Raw genomic sequence first — 16,705 nt, 5'->3', positions numbered from 1 at the left:
TGTATTACTTTTGAAATTTTAGGTTTTCTGATTTAGTAGTATCATGGTAAGACGCTTCCATATGCTTAAATGTATAATTAACTAATGTCTTCAAGCTTATAGCGAAACTAACCTTGTAGATTTTATGCAATTCCCAAGTATAGTCATGTTTTAAAATTCATCTGCATCCGATAATCATACGTATCTCAATCCATTCACATGAAGGATATGAACGAAAGGAAAGATATGATATTTGTTCTTGCGTCAGCAACACAGAAAGCTGTTCAGAGGTCACAATACAACCTTACATGAATGATATTAAAAATTTAGAAGATATGGTATAGTTGCAAATGAGACCATTCTTCAAAAAAGACCTAAGAAATAGATCTTTGCATCTATAGGTTATATAGTTTATCATATGGCCTTCACCAATGAGCAAAACAAATACAATGAGTAAGTTAAAAAACGCATGACAAGATGTCAAACAATTTAAACAAAAACTACACTCTTGAGAATGCAGCAGCATAAGTGTTTAACATGGAAACTTTACCGATATGTATGTTAATCCGAAGCTGTTTGAAAACGACTTGAAAGAAACCAACAAAGCTCACATATTTTCCTTTAGATAATAAAGAATTTTTAGTTATTCCCAAATAGAGTAGTTAGAATAAAATAGCTGCTTCCCTTAATGTGTTTGACATATAATTGTTCAGAAATGATTTTACAGGCGTAGTTTATTTAGAGGACTTAGAAGTTTAATATTTTGTAAATGTAGCTTTGAATTACTTAATTAATAAGAGAATGATCAACAGGAAACATGTATATCATAAGTTTATAAATTCAAACCTTATTATTTTGACAAGACATTAATAGAACAAGGTCACATGAACACAAGTAAATGAGAAATATATGAGAAGTATACAATGCAGCTAATAAATTAAAATTTTAAGCTCATACGAATTACGTTGAGTGTTAGCTTTCATTCTGCTCCATCATCTGCCCGTCTGTGATTGCAGCATATTAAGAATGTTAAAAGTATATATGCCTAAACTTAATAAAAAACTTAACGTAAAGCTAACTTTAACTATAGTTGAAAATCATTATAACAGGCTTTATTGCATGTATATATAACTGCTTGTTTTCGTTATCTGCTTGCCTTCGTTGTAACTACATGTACATGTCAAGCTATATATATATGTACGTGTTTTTTTTTTAATGTTTTCTATGACTCTTCGTGTATAATGACAACATGAATCCAATTATGATATAGATTTCATTCAGAAAAAAAGGAATTATTTACAAAAGTGAAAAGTAATCAGGGAGGAGGAGTTCAAAATTCGCTGTGTCCGAAAGAAAATCAGTTAATCATTTTTAAGTCTTGCCACTGGACAACAAATAATCATTCAATTTTCATGAATTTGAATGTGGTTAAAAATAAAGCTTTTTTTTTTTAATTTTCGAGAGTTATTCCTTTGCAGCAGCAGCAGTATTAATTTTCTCTCTAATTTTTTGAATCGCACTGTCTTGTTATATACAATTTAAGATCGGCGTCTCTCTTATGTCTAAATTTGTTTCTTTTTTTTTTTAAGATTTTTTTTATATACATTTTAACAACAGACAGTTGCACACATGTAAAGGCGAACACAACACTATTTACTTAGATATATATTGTATACAAAGATATGATCACATAACAATAAATATTTTCTAACGCTTATGTTTCTTCTTCTTTATTTCAGACAAAAGTGTGCTACAGATATAGAGAAGAATGAACGAGAAAGAGACAAACGAATGACATAAAAAAAATAATCAAAAGAAGAAAACATTTCATTTATCAGTATTATAAATACTTTAAGCTATTGCTCATTTTATTCGATATATATTGTTTTTACATCTTTGCTTTTGCACATGTATTCATATACACCTTTCAGTATTACATTGTATTCATACGCTCAAGTGCAATAAGATGCACTCTTACATGTGTCTAGTATTAAAACTGAATTATAAAATTTAATTTTCGTTATATATTTATTAGAAAATGCAGATAATATCCTTTTAATATGAATTACTGCAAATTACGTAATCTATTTCAGGATTGACACTGAAATGCTTTCACTAAATTTACTAATATATACAAAATTTCATTTTAATCTAAACCATACTTCAAGTTTTTGTTGTTGTTGAAAATGAAAAACACAATCATAAGTACCATGAATAAAAGGTGATGTTAAAGAGACGTCTCTGTGTTACCAACTAATAACATAAATAAACCAGAAGACATATAAAGCTCAACACGCAGTGTACAACACATTGAAAGTCTATACAATTTGTCAATCTCTAAATTAGCCTGCGTCAATTAAATTCTTCCAAGCATTTTAGTTTTGTCGGTTTTCTCGTTTAATGCTTAAAGTATAAAAAATACATTGTGTCTAGAAAGCAACGTTGTTCACATATAGTTTTGACGATCTTATTAGTTTACATGAAAAAGATATGAGACAGTTATTCAAAAACTGGTACGTAAAAGTACCTATTGTTGAAGGCCGTACAGTGACCTATACCGTAGTTGTTAATTTCTGTTTCATTTGGTCTCTTGTATAGAGTTGCCTATTTGACAATCATACCACATCTTCTTTTCTATATCCACATCATATTTCAAGCTCTAAATCGCCTTGATTAAATCTGGACAAGCTTATAAAAAAGTAAGGAGATTTGGTATCACGGGCAACGAAACAACCAAAGAACAACAGACAAGGCCTCCAATAATGAAAAAAAAACACCATTATACCGTATATGGTAAGCTGCAAAAGGCAGCAGAAAGCCAAATTTAGAAACAATCCAAAAAGTGCAAACCAACGACCTAAATTATGCTTAAACCAAAGAAAAAATGAGCTATAAAGTACCATAATCAACGACAACCACTGTTATGAATTTTGCTCGCAACATAGAAAAACCTGTTGATGTAACACAAAAAAAAAAAACTTCTATGCTCTAAGCAGGCAAAAATAACTGCAGAGGCAACGTGAAAAATGACAGGGGGTACTTTTGTTTTGACCCCTTCCCATAGGTATGTCTGTGGCCACTTCGTCAAATGAGGGGGGGGGGGGGGGGGCAGTCAAGAGTTGCTCAGTGAATACGAAAACGGCATATATCCTAAACATATTGTGTGTATATAGTTTCTTTTTATATAATCGTGATTTAGTACTTCTCAATATGGATGAAATATTTTAAAAGACCTGACGTTAAAAACCAATCAATCAAAGTTATATCTTGCACATTTATTTTGGTGAGGGGCATTTCACTAGGGTAAAGCGAACAACAATAGATAAATATTACTTTAACGCTTTTTAGCATATTCAACGATTCCCTGCACATACAAAAACAATTAATAATGGGTTATAAATCAATGCGACACATAAAGTGTATTTTATATGCACTGCATGCTAATATATATAATGCAAAATGATCGCAAAATGATAGCGTTCAATAATTCATAGGGGATGGAGGGGGCGGCCGTGTTTCACGATACAGCAAGATAAATGCGAGATATCAAATACATTTAATGACAACATGATGTAATTGTGTATACAATAAGTCAAGATTTAAATCACAATAAGACTAGAAAAGTAATGAATAGATTTAAAAGATCAGCAATCAATGTATAATTTCATTGAATTATACAAAACACTTTGATATCATAAGAGAACTCCTGATGTATACCGCCTGTCGCTATCCATGTAATAAATGCTACCAGTTCGACAAATGATAACTTGCATGCGATAATGAACATGCAATGGTCGACAAGACGAGTTTAAGTTTTAACAATGTATCAAGAAAGTGCTTCTTTATACCAAAGGTCAGACCATGGGTACTATTTTGTTTCTGGGTCTGTTATATACCAATCTGAATCCATCGAAGCTATAAAAAACAAATTCAAATTCGTTAATTATTGCAGAGATATACCAGAACTACTATGATTGACATACACAATGCTAAATCATTGTCTGTTTATATTTAAAATTAAAAATATCGAAACCCGTACGAACTATCGCGTTTTGATTCAAGATGACATAACACACAATGAGCCACATACGCGATAAGAAGTAGTAAGTGTTTGTATTTTTATGATTACGGAAGGCACCAGTAGTCTAAGTTTGCAATATTTTTCATTTTGCTTCGGTACCACTCACGTCTTTTTCGAATAGATCCACACTAAACAGAACACCCAGCAAAACACAGTTACTAATGGTGCAGTTTCCATTCAAATACACGGTATACATGAGATTGTAGACTTTTCTTCTCGTTTAATTTCATGCCCAATACATATTGGAACCACTTGTGTGCATGCAAAAACCAAAACTATTAAACAGCTTGATATTAATCAATAATATAGATTTAATCGGAATTTATTTTGCTATTCTTTAACAAATACGTGTTTTTTATTTACTTTTTTCCGTTCATCAGCGTCGTTTTACTTCCGGATTTCTCTACTTTTCTTCTGTGATTCAATTTTGTACTTTATTTATTGTGCAGCATCTCTTACCCGATTTGACAGTTTCAAGTTTTGCTATTAAATAGATACTTACATTTTTCTTAGCTTTGCCTTTTGACTTGACGCTGAAACAAAAACATGCCAATGTGAGTGTTCCAGCCACATGAGTTTAATTCCCGATGAAATTTACTTATGGAACGACTATTTGCCAGCTAAGGGCATACGATACAGTTACAGGGGAGGTAATGACGTTGCTAACGTAAATTGTTATTTTCGCGACGTCAAACTATGACTTATCGGGAAAAGATTCAGTTTTCGACTGATTTTTGTCATTCAAACTTAATTAACTTGAAAACGAGTTCATAGACCCCTCTTTTTTAAAATGCCATTTGGTTTGATTACGCGAGAAGATTATGTGTGCCAATTTTCAATAAATAGTGCGATAAATATACAGCAAAAAAAGGATGTTTTTTTTCTACATTCACGAACATTTGAAAAATATGAGTTATTTCTAAATAAAAAATGTATAAATTTTTAGGATATGTATAAAATACAGTAAATTATATTACAATTTTTTTAACAAAAAAACAATTTGTGTTTATCTTTTAAAACAAAAAAGTTGTGTCTTTCTTTCAAAAGGGAAAATACGGCTACAAAACCGAATTTTTAGCAAATATACAAAATTTCGACCTCATTTTACTCAAAAAAAAGCATATGAAGGTATATTTTTTTTTTATTACATATTGATTTAATCAGGTAAAAAAAGTATATATATGGATTTTTTTTTTATCAAAATGTAAATACGGGATCAAAACTATCGTATGCCCTTAACACATACTTTTAGAACACCGTTTGTTCAAATGATAGGCGTTTAAAACATTTAGCGTAAGCGTAAATATAAGCGTAATTTGTGTAACATATATATCGGTTATCCAATGAGGGATTGGATACTATATAATAACATAAATCAAATCAAATCAAACTTTTAAACCAACTTATACGATTTGTGACAAAACAACATTAACATAATGACAAGAAAAAAGCATATAAAATCTTATTAAACAAACATATACGTTTCATATGAACCCTTTATTTTGATTTGCCAGTTATATTTTATTTTCTTATAAAATACGACAAATATGACTGAACGTGATTTCCTTTACAAATTAAAACATATCATAGAATAAACAAACGAATGTATTGGTTCGAATCCGTTAATTTCACGGTAATAACATACACATTTAATTATAAGAATTGCAATGCTTCTATTTTAGCGATTTTATTGTGATGCAGACAAATTGAATGTACGCAAATAATATTAGTGTATGTGTTTCTGTTAACCCTTTCAAACACTTTCATATTTACAAAAAAGCTATTAATTTTTATAATGTTTTCAGGCGTATAAAAGATTGTGTTAGTTAACATATGTTAAATGAATTCGAAAAACTATTATACGGTATATTTAGCAAATACTATTTAAATTTTGCAGGAAATTCCTTGAAAATATAATTACTGTCAATGCTTGTTTGTTCCTCGACCTCCAAAGCCTCTGTATTGAAGGACAAATGACAGGACAACACTGAGGTGAATTCATCCATCCTTTTTGTTTTTGGACTGTTACTACGACAAGAAATACAAGTAGCGTCTTCTTCATTAACATCTCCAACATTTTGTCTAGCTGTGGCGAGAAGCACCTTTATAGTACCCCCGGGTTTACATTCTTTATTTGCGATTGTTACATTAAATATTCTGTAATTTTCTTTACATAGTTGAAATAATAATTCCATATTTTTCGTATGAAATATTTCAACAATGTTACCTGATAATGAAATCTGAAATGAAGCAAATGTTCAGTCTTTATAATATTGTTTTAACTTCTAGTAAAACATTAAAGTATTTCAAATTAACATGAATTGTCAGATTAACCAATTATGTATGTTGGGTTGCTCAACCAATGTTTTTTTTATAAAACAGAAATGCTAGCAACTTTCATATACGAGAGAGGTTTAGCTAGGTATAACACCAGATTAAACCTACTCATATTCTTCGTCATATACCTGCATCAAGCCAGGAGTATGAGAGTTGTTTTCCAGTCGTTCGGTTGGTTGCTATAGTCTAGCGTTTGATTTTATGATGGTTTATGGACTTCTCCCTTTTTGGAATTCACCTTGAAGTTTGGCATTTTTGTTAATATATGTGTATTTGTTTATGCAATACGATACTAAAGATTCTCTGAATCTGCAGAAAAACTCTTGCATTATATTATGTCTGTATACTCATCAACTTACTTAAAAGCGTGTTAAACATACATAGTAAGACCGTACTTTGGCCTATAATGGTTTACTTTTATAAATTGTGATTTGAATGGAGAGTTGTCTCATTGGCACTCATACCTTATATCTATATAGTAAGAGACGCTGATCCTGCTGTAACAACAGTCTTGCTCCTATTAGAGTTCGTGCAATTCCCTCAACTTATATTTTTATATCTTAATTTATATCTTCTAAATGAAGATACAAGATTTGAACACAGGTAAACTACCATTGCTTTACAATTAAAATTACAAGGAGATATACACCTAGTTGTAATGTGTTTGATGCTGACTTTAATCAAATGTTTGCAGACATTCAGTATTCTACAAAAGAATTTGAGGATTTGTTGACTTCATGTACAAGCTGCTTATGTTGCTGTTGGTGGTATTATTTTTTTCATTTCATGTGCATGAACTTTTTTGTGCAGTATCTTTAAATTTCATTGAAAAATATTTTTCAGGAAAAAAAACCCGATTATCTTGAGTCTAGTAGAACTAGGTTGTCACTGTTTTAACTATACACCATTATTTTCAATTTACCTGAAATTTAGTGTTCATCACACAGAGCAATTGATCCGAAACTCCTATAAGATTATACCCTTTTTCTTCCCACAACTTCTGTGTGTTATTCGATTGTTCATGTAAAACACAATGCACAACAATGTACAGGTCTCCACCAGTCTCTGGTACCTCCTTTGTTAAAATCATTATTACTATTTTTCTTTTATATTCCAATACATTACATAGTGTTTCGTGAATATCTGAGAAGCTAGATTCTGATGACAGTGAGGATCGAGACACAACTACAAATCTATAATATATGAAAATTAAATCATAAAGATACTGAACTCTGAGGAAAATTCTAAACGGAAAGTCCATAATCAAGTGGCAAAGTCTACAGCTCAAACTCATCAAACGAATGGATAACAACTGTCATATTCCTGACTTGGTACAGGCATTTTCTTATGTAGAAAATGGTGGTTTAAAATCATTCCTGTTTAGGAGATAAAAAATTTAAAAGGGAGTGTAGAATCGCTTTACAGTACTCTGGTAGTTTCAAGCTTACTGCCGCTTTTTTATATGTGCGTTGTATTAACTGGATTATTTTTTAGTGAACGCCAATAACCTCAAGTGAGACACGATTGGATTGAATAAGAGCACCGTGCAATACAACAGGTCTAGCATTTAAGGAGGACTTGGGGTTTCTGCTGTATTAACTAATGTTTACGATAATTGTAGGGACATTCTATAATAAAATTCATACGTTCAAACTTCAAATATCTTACCTCCAACTAGACATTTCTGGGTACTAAATTTGCAATTCCAACTTCCAAGTTAGATATAAGTAATTTCAATATGAAAAAGAAGGAATTTCTATCTCGATGTGAAAATTGTCAAGCAGGTAGTGAGAAATGCCAAGTTAGACGTTAAAGATGTCATTATGATTCAGCATTTAACCTGTACACCTTCAAATAAAGGCAACAGTAGTAAACCGCTGTTCGAAAGTCATATTAAATCGAGTGAGAGAAAACAAATCAGGTTACAAACAAAAATAGTCCAGCGTTAGAAAAACGTATTGCAGAATAAATAATCTAGATGTATTTTAGAAATATAAAAAATATTAATGAAGATGAAATGTAATCGTCCGTTGTTTTGAAGTTTGAAGACCATACGTAAGTCTAAGTTTTAAGGATTATACACACTTTGGAAACCATCTACACGATAAGGGAGATCATTTGTTTTGTATACGGGAGACTTTCTAGATTGACTTGATTCTCTATAAAACTAGATAATATAATGTTTGATACTACTAAAATATTCAGTAAGTAGGGATAATTAATCAGTCATCTCGTATTCGGATATGTACAGCTAAATAAACTCATCATAGATACCAGGATTAAATTTGTATTCGCCTGACTAAGTGCTTATTGCTTTGCAAACAAATATGGCCAAGTTATTTGATTGACGTATGCACAGCATACTTGCTTAGCTATGAACCAGGTGTAACAACAATTTGTATTCTGAAAATGTCTGTAATTGAATTTAACAGTTTTTTTTCCATTCTATTCGTTGTTTGATAGAGACGAGCGTTTGTTTTTGTCTGAGTTTATGGACTTCGCATTTTTTAATTTCCAATTGAGTTCGGTATTTCTATTAATAGATTTTTCCCTTCTACGATCTTCTCAAAGTTTTTCTGTTTGTTTGTTTATATAAAATGATCTGCAATTATTAAACATCGACAAACCTCTATTGCCTCTAACTAAAAACAATAATCTACATACAATACAGACCTATAGGGTCAACTGAAAAGAAACTCTGCAATTCCTTGATTAGGTTGATTTAGCTTTGGAGTTCATAAAACCCCTAAAAGATTATTTAAACCAGAAAAAAATGTTATGAAAGACATCAGTGTTCAATCACTTACAACGGGTATCTATCAGTATCAAAAGATACAAAGCCTGTACTGGGGATATCAGTAGGCTCGGTTAACTTCCACCAGTCAGCCACACACTCTGGAAGAACCTTGTTTGAAGCTAGTACAACTAAATCATCACATTCAGTTTTCGAATGGAGAGGAAGGGTTATTGTTACATCTTTCTGTAGCTGGATATTTTGAAATGTATTGATAACTAAAATGTCACTGAATATCCTTCCTTTTAGAACTTCATCGCTTAGTTCTCTCGTATTTATTACCTGAAAAAACACCATATATAAAATACATTAAAAATTGATCATGGTCATTCGATAAAAACTATGTAAAATCTAACACAGAGACAACAATGGGATGACAAATTTCCTAAAATATACGGAAGTTACTCACATAGCACGAATGATGACAAAAAAGTCGGTAACAAAAACAATTATAGCTGAATTTAGGCAACTCAACTTTTTATTCTTTACACTAATGGAATAATAAAAAAAAGGTAGAACGCATGCTAAAAATCACTTCAAGAAAAGCACTCCAAAAAAAATTACCGAAAAGGAATTATAATCTGAAACTCATGTCGAGTAAAAGTTTGATTGACATCCACCGGCAAATATTTCATGCATTTGCGTATACAGGACGATATGCCAAGGAAAGGTTGATTGATTGTTGGTTGCGTAACGTTCGGTGGCAAATATTTCATGCATTTTGAGGACGTTATGTCGAGGAATCAAAGACAACACATGGTAAAGAAAATAAATAAGTACTAGTAAAACTACTTTGTTGTTTCATTTTTATCTATAAAGTAAAAATAAAATTTATCTAGTATCTAATAAGAGCCAGACCATTTCGGAATAGACTTCACACAGTCAATAAAGTATTGCCACCTGCGAGCAGACTCTAAACAGTCATTAAAGCTCACGCTACTTCCGATGAGACTCATCACTGTCAATAAAGGCCATACCATCTCCGAGAAGACAATTGTTTTTGTTAAAAAAAAACCAACCAACGTAGAATACCAAAACGGAAAATCAATAAAAAAAACCCAACCCAGGCCTGTTAAAAAAACCCAGAAACAAGCAAATCAAAACAAATATCTCCCTAAATATATCAGTCTTGCAAACAAAAATATGGAAATAGGTATACGGAGAACTCACCAAAAGAAGGACTATAAATAAAGGCAACAGTAGTATACCGCTGTTCAAAACTCATAAATCCATGGACAAAAAACAAAATCGGGGTAACAAACTAAAACCGAGGGAAACGCATTAAATATAAGAGGAGAACAACGACATAACACTAAAATGTAACACACATAGACAAAATTCCACGAGAATAACACATATAACATATATATATATAACATCAAAACCAAATACATGAATTTGGGATAGACAAGTAACGTGACACGTCTTATCGCAATGTGAATTTACACTAAAAAATAAGAGAAAACAAACGACACAACGTTATAATGTAATACACACAGAAACGAACTATAATATAACAATGGCCATATTCCTGACTTGGTACAGGGCATTTTTAAAGGAATAACCAATGGAATAACCAATGGAAAAAAAATCACATAAAAAATCAAGAAAGAAACCCCATACTATTTATACCTTTGCCATTTAAAATATCTTAATAGTCTCCGTCACATCGTGTCTTAAAACTGTCAACGGATTTCTTATGAAAACGATATTGTAATATCGATGACCAAACAAAGATAATAAATGTAAACGTACTTGAAATGAGACGATTGTGTCCTGTCTTAGTGCATTCGTTGGTATATATACTTTTGCACCAGGCATAACGTTTGGTTGGAATGTTGTATCTGAATTTGAAATTTTCATTGTTTCAATCTTCTCTTCCGATACTAATACAAATTTGTTGTATACGCCATCTTGTATTTTTAGAATGAGCGACACAGTTGTCTGAAAAGAGAAACTTCAAAGAAAAAAACCAAAGTATTGTACCATACCACTATTAAGTGTATACTGGTATTTAAATGCATAAAGCGAATTAAGTTTTATTTTTTTCTTTCTGTGTCTATATTTTAATACTTTCTTCGGATTTAAACACATATCTTTTTTTGAAACTGCATGTGGATTTCTGGATATCGTTTGGTTGCAGTGCACTGATAAAAACCTTACATTTCCTTTTTGTCAAAACTTGACAAAAAGTTAATTAACACGAATTAAAGCGCAAACAATTGTTTTAAAGTCCTTTAAGAAATAAACCGAAGTCAATTAGGAGTAGGAAAACCACAAGTGTCTGAGTCAGTATTTCGGTGCTCAGTGATACGTTTTATAAGACGAAGTTGACAACATATAATAGCGATCACATTTTGGCATTTCTTTTAGCATTCAATAATATATCAATTAAGTAGTAAACTGATGTATACAAACATTATGAAAATCGCTAGTTTCTGAGTTAGTATATCGGTAGTCTGTATTACGGTTCCCTGGAAAATAAATTGTATTTTAATTTTTCGTTTGAGTTAGCAATAACAATTACCTGCAAATCTTCTGTATTCACGAACGTGTTCTCTGAATCATCTATACGCCCAAAACAGTTTTCTAAAGGCACAAATTTCAGTTGTCTATTGGGTCGCATTATACTATTTACTTGAACTTTTAGTTGTATCTCTTTTTCTTTACAGTCCCATGCTCTTAATTCATATACGTCACTAAAATACTGTTCAGAAGTTTGTAGATGATATTGGGTATTGGAAAATTCAAGATGCATTTTATAAAGCTGAAGAACAAATGGTCTACTGATCTTTGTGGTGTTAACTTCAATTTCCACAGATTTACAATTGCATGCCTGGTGTGGGTGAACAGAAACTATTGCCTTGCTGACAAACCTGAATAATGAAATGCATAAAAAGATTTAAAGGAAAACGTGTGAAAACACAACTCCACAAAATAGATTTTAAAAATACAAATGTATAGGAGAAAAAAAAAAATAAACATCTATCTAAAGATACCAGGCTTACAATTTTGTACGCCAAACAAGACTAAGCAGCAATTTTCGAATTTAACCAGTTGGAATTCCAAATCAAAAGCGAAGTCCAAATAGCGATGCAAAACACGACAAAAGAAATCTCTGCTTGGAGATTAAATAACATTAGTGTTTAGAATAATTCAACCTTTTATTACATTAAAAAATCAACTTTTCATACAAAGACATCACACAAAATTATAAGAAAGAAAAAAAAAGGATTTTAGATGAATTTTGATTAATTGATTGAACTATGCTTGCTTTACTGCACATCTTCATAACTCAATTTTGAGGGTGTTTTCAATATAAAGACAATCCTATAAATACCCATTTCTGAACCCAGGAATAAGCTGACACTGTTTGTCAAAGGCCTCTAATATCTGATGCTCTTTGGAGCCATTACTGTTGGTAGCCCAATCCTAAAAGTGCAATTTCAATATAAAATTGCAAAGTCAGCAGCTATATGAAATTGCAAATATCGTTTTTAAAACAGTGCAATTTTGTAAGTTTATAAACGTAAAAAGAAATATAACTTTTACTCTATGACACGTGTAATACCTTGAATTCAGGCAAGAGTAGTTTATCAATGTTCAAATCTTGCAAATTGCCAATAAGACACAAATCAAGGCAACAGTTAAAAACCGAGGTAACGGCGTGAACGCCAAATGGACCGAGAGCCGGCGTGTCTCTTGCTATGTATTCACCACTTGCCATGCGAATCTCACAATCGGGATTAGGATACAATCGATAAAATTTCAGATCAGGCGGTCACATTGTATCAATTAATCTACGACGGCGGAAGGCCATTTTTTCACGCATCGTTGTCAATATAATGGAAATCGATGCGAATGTCGTACAAGTGAGAGATTTAGCGCTATAAAACCAGGTTCAATCCACCATTTTCTACATTTGGACATGCCTGTACCAAGTCAGGCATATGACATTTGTGGTATATTCGTTTAATGTGTTTTGTCATTTTATTTTGCCATTTGATAAGGAAGTTTCCGTTTTGAATTTTCCTCAGAGTTCAGTATTTGTGATTTTACCTTTGAACTTATAAAATTTGAAAAAAGGGGCCAATACTTGAAATAACATATATATAGAACCGTAAAATAATGAAGAAAAGATTTACACCAAATTACATTGTACCACAACTTTTGGCTCCCAAAAATATCATTTAATTAAGTTCAAAAGAAGAGTTACCCAATTTACTACACAAGGATCGATACCAAATCTGAGTAATATTTCCACCATACGAGGACTTCTATCCATTACAGCTATGTATAATGGTTTATAGCCTTCCTGTAAATACATTATAAATACTGGGAATTGACATAACAATGCAGATGCAATTGAAACGCTTAATACTTTAAATTATTATGTACCTTCACATATTGAAACAGAGAAAAGGAACTTGGTACTATGTTTATTGTCATAATGAGAGCATTTTTCTTAGTACCTCAAAAAATATATGATCTTGATATTCTAGATTTGGTATGCATCATTAATATTTCTGATAAAATAACAAATATTACACATACCGAAGATATAAAATTAATTTATTGTCAAATTCCTTTATAGTAAAGGTAAAAGTAGCAGAAAACACGAAATATCAATTTCGATCTTTTTCATAAACAAGATCTGAATAGAACAAATACAGATCAGACGAGTTAACAAGATCGGTATGATTAATACTGTTTTACTACCTATGATGGACACACATAGTAAATACAGGCAACAGTAGTATACCAGTGGTCAATAGTCATAATTTTAAATCGACTGAGAGAAGAAAACAAATCCGGGTTATTTATTCTACTGTAAAACCAAGCAAAATCTCGGGATATCATGATTCTTTCATATATTCTTTTCATTTATTAATGTTACGACAAACGATTTCCCAAAATGAAATCCATAGTATTAGTAGTTTTTTTTTTTATCAGAATGTAATAGAACAACAAACCATCAAAAACATCTGAGACTATTCATAAAAGTAATGTTATACTCTTAGTATATCTTTATTTTGTTTTTGTTTTCCACGGAGAGAACATATTTCTCAAATTGGAATAAAACAGATTATATCCTACCTTATTTTCAGCCTCTAAATTTGCACCAAGAGCTATTAACAATGCAGCAACATGATCATGTCCACGTGACACGGCTAAATGAAGTGGCGTGTCTCCATTCTAAATTACAAATAATTCACAATAATGTAATGTACTTGATATAATAGTTTAAAAAAATTAACAGTAAATGAAGTTTCTTTATAATCATTAAAATGCTGAAATGACGAATTGAAAACCATACTTTTATCTACATATAAGATTTAAATATTGATAGACCAAATATAACTTTATTAGTTGTTATTAGTTGTTATTGTCTTTTAATAAGTTATCAGTAACTACAACTACTCTGAGATTTATACTTTGTGTTTTTTTGCGATTTGTTTTTACTTTGGCTGTGTATCGAGCTGATGAGTTATGATCAGTTATGTACCTGTTTCACCATTGTTATTTCAGGGCTCTTTAGCTAGCTATGTGGAATGAATTTTGATCAGTGTTGAAGGCCGTTATGTGACCAATTGTTGATAAAATTCTAAGTTGTCTCGTTGGCAAATTCTTGGTAGATGTTCATTGTTATTCTGTGGTTTACATATTGTAATGACCTATAATATTATCAATTTATGTATCTGTCCTGGGTGTTCTTTTGTATGTTTGTACCGTGTTTCCAGTGGTACCATTTTAGCGGTATTTTTAACATTGCCCTGTAAGCGGTTTAAACACCCATTTTTTCATGCATAATTTAATTGATACATTTTAGATCACGTGAATTTACAATTTTCTCATTAAGTATGATATGACCGTTTAACTATGGCTTAATATTATTGAGATTAAGATGACCATTGTCGATGCATTATGCATATTTATATAAAAAAAAAGGAGATGCGTTATGATTGCCAATGAGAGAACTATCCATCAAATTTCAAATAAACTGGACGTAAGCAATTATAGGCAACAGTATGGCTTTCCAAAATGAGAAAACTCGTACCATGTACTAGTAGTCGGCACGTCACCGACATGAAATATATGAAACAGTTCAATTGATAAAACTATAAAGGTCTAATTTATATAAAAAAAACAATTTGCGAATAACAAATATTACAGACATGCACCAACGACAACCACCGAACTACAGGCTCATGACTTGTGACTGTCACATACATAATATGGCGGGGTAAAATTGTTTGTGCGCGCAAAACCATCCCCTAACCCGGTACAGTTAAAACAGTTGTTGGCATGACACGGGTTATGTTCTTCTCATATATGTTATGATAGTTTTGTAAAAGCACAACATACGAAAATTCTATAAAAATCAGTTGAAAAAGCTTAACTCATCTGATTGTTACAAAGAATAAAACCGAAACAAAAGCACGGAAAGCACGTGGTAGGGTATATATCCATCCATCGTCCCTAACAGTAAAAAAAGACAAAAGTACAGATCTGAGACTACAGACGGTTTTGACAGCTAGTTCAAAGCCAACAATAAATAATAAAAACATGTGTCTAAGACTTTCTTACAAATTGTAGGTGTTGAGCTCCATCAAACCTAGTTGACCCCATATTCTTCAATTTAAAGTGTCTTGACAAAGGCAAAACTATGCAGTACATCGTACCACCTACATACAATTATTGATTTAAAAAAAATCATGAATTTTAAAGTAGGTACATTAGTTATTGCTTATCCTTAGGTTAAATCAGGGTATATCAGTTTTTTGCATTGGCTGAATAAGCCGCTATGAAATTTGCAATATGTAGCAACGAAACCTCACTTTTTTATCAGTATTGAAAACTTTCCTTTGGTCAGTAGTAACATAAATGTTTACCTCATCAGTACAATTAATATCAGCACCACGTCCAACAAGATTTGCTATTGTGTCTGTGTTTCCGATTGATGCTGCAAAGTGTAGAGGTTGCCTTCCAATATTCTGAAATAAAACACAAATTGTGAAAAACGAGGATACAAATTTTTTTTTTTTTTGGATAATCTCCTAGGGCTTACTAATGAACAACAGTTTGGAAAGCCAAAAGCAAATATCATTTGAGAACATATAAACACCAGATTGATTTTATTATAACTGCAAAAGTCGTTTAAGTCAACTTATGTTGTATTATTGTCATTTTGTTCATTTTCTTTAGTCACATCTTCTGACATCAGATAAGATAAGAATTGAATGCTTCTTTTTGTAAATTTATTGGGGTGTAAAAGCGTTGACCGAAGTACATTTTGTATGAAGCGCGGAAGCGCTACATTCTAAAAATGTACGCACAGTCAACGCTTTTACAACCCTATAAAGTTACAAAAAGAAGCATTCAATACTTATAATTACATTTTTTTAGCTATGATCATGAAAACACGAATTTTATATATTTTATTATTTAATTCACCTGTGCACTTTATTGTTGGAGTACGTGTTATCATGAATGAAAAGTTGTATTGAGCAATG

At 31.5% G+C, this 16,705-nt stretch overlaps 1 protein-coding gene across 1 annotated transcript; it reads right to left on the bottom strand.

Annotated features, from left to right (window-relative positions):
* Positions 1-3,518: 3,518 nt before the first annotated feature.
* LOC143068869 (uncharacterized) lies at positions 3,519-16,182 on the bottom strand. The gene is made up of 11 exons (XM_076243213.1): positions 16,085-16,182; positions 14,289-14,387; positions 13,408-13,506; positions 12,532-12,623; positions 11,719-12,067; positions 10,947-11,135; positions 9,205-9,473; positions 7,320-7,590; positions 5,982-6,300; positions 4,563-4,593; positions 3,519-3,894 (listed from the first exon to the last, which is right to left on the bottom strand). Exons 3-11 carry the CDS (start codon positions 13,474-13,476, stop codon positions 3,834-3,836), a joined length of 1,650 nt encoding a protein of 549 aa, XP_076099328.1. The 5' UTR covers positions 13,477-13,506; positions 14,289-14,387; positions 16,085-16,182; the 3' UTR covers positions 3,519-3,833.
* Positions 16,183-16,705: the final 523 nt, after the last annotated feature.

The sequence above is a fragment of the Mytilus galloprovincialis genome, chromosome 3 (genome assembly GCF_965363235.1).
Source record: "Mytilus galloprovincialis chromosome 3, xbMytGall1.hap1.1, whole genome shotgun sequence".
Taxonomy (NCBI): Eukaryota; Metazoa; Mollusca; class Bivalvia; order Mytilida; family Mytilidae; genus Mytilus; species Mytilus galloprovincialis.
Note: the sequence above shows the minus strand (reverse complement) of the source record. Positions and strands in the feature narration are given on the sequence as shown.

What these genes read in the sequence shown, in the direction of transcription:
- LOC143068869 (XM_076243213.1), bottom strand. Translation starts at nt 13,476, where the DNA reads ATGGATAGAAGTCCTCGTATGGTGGAAATATTACTCAGATTTGGTATC. An exon ending in ACACAATCGTCTCATTTCAA is followed by an intron (nt 9,474 to 10,946) that starts GTACGTTTACAT and finishes GTGTTTTTTCAG; the next exon opens with GTAATAAATACGAGAGAACT. An exon ending in AAGGCAAAGCTAAGAAAAAT is followed by an intron (nt 3,895 to 4,562) that starts GTAAGTATCTAT and finishes TGTTTTTTATAG; the next exon opens with CTTCGATGGATTCAGATTGG.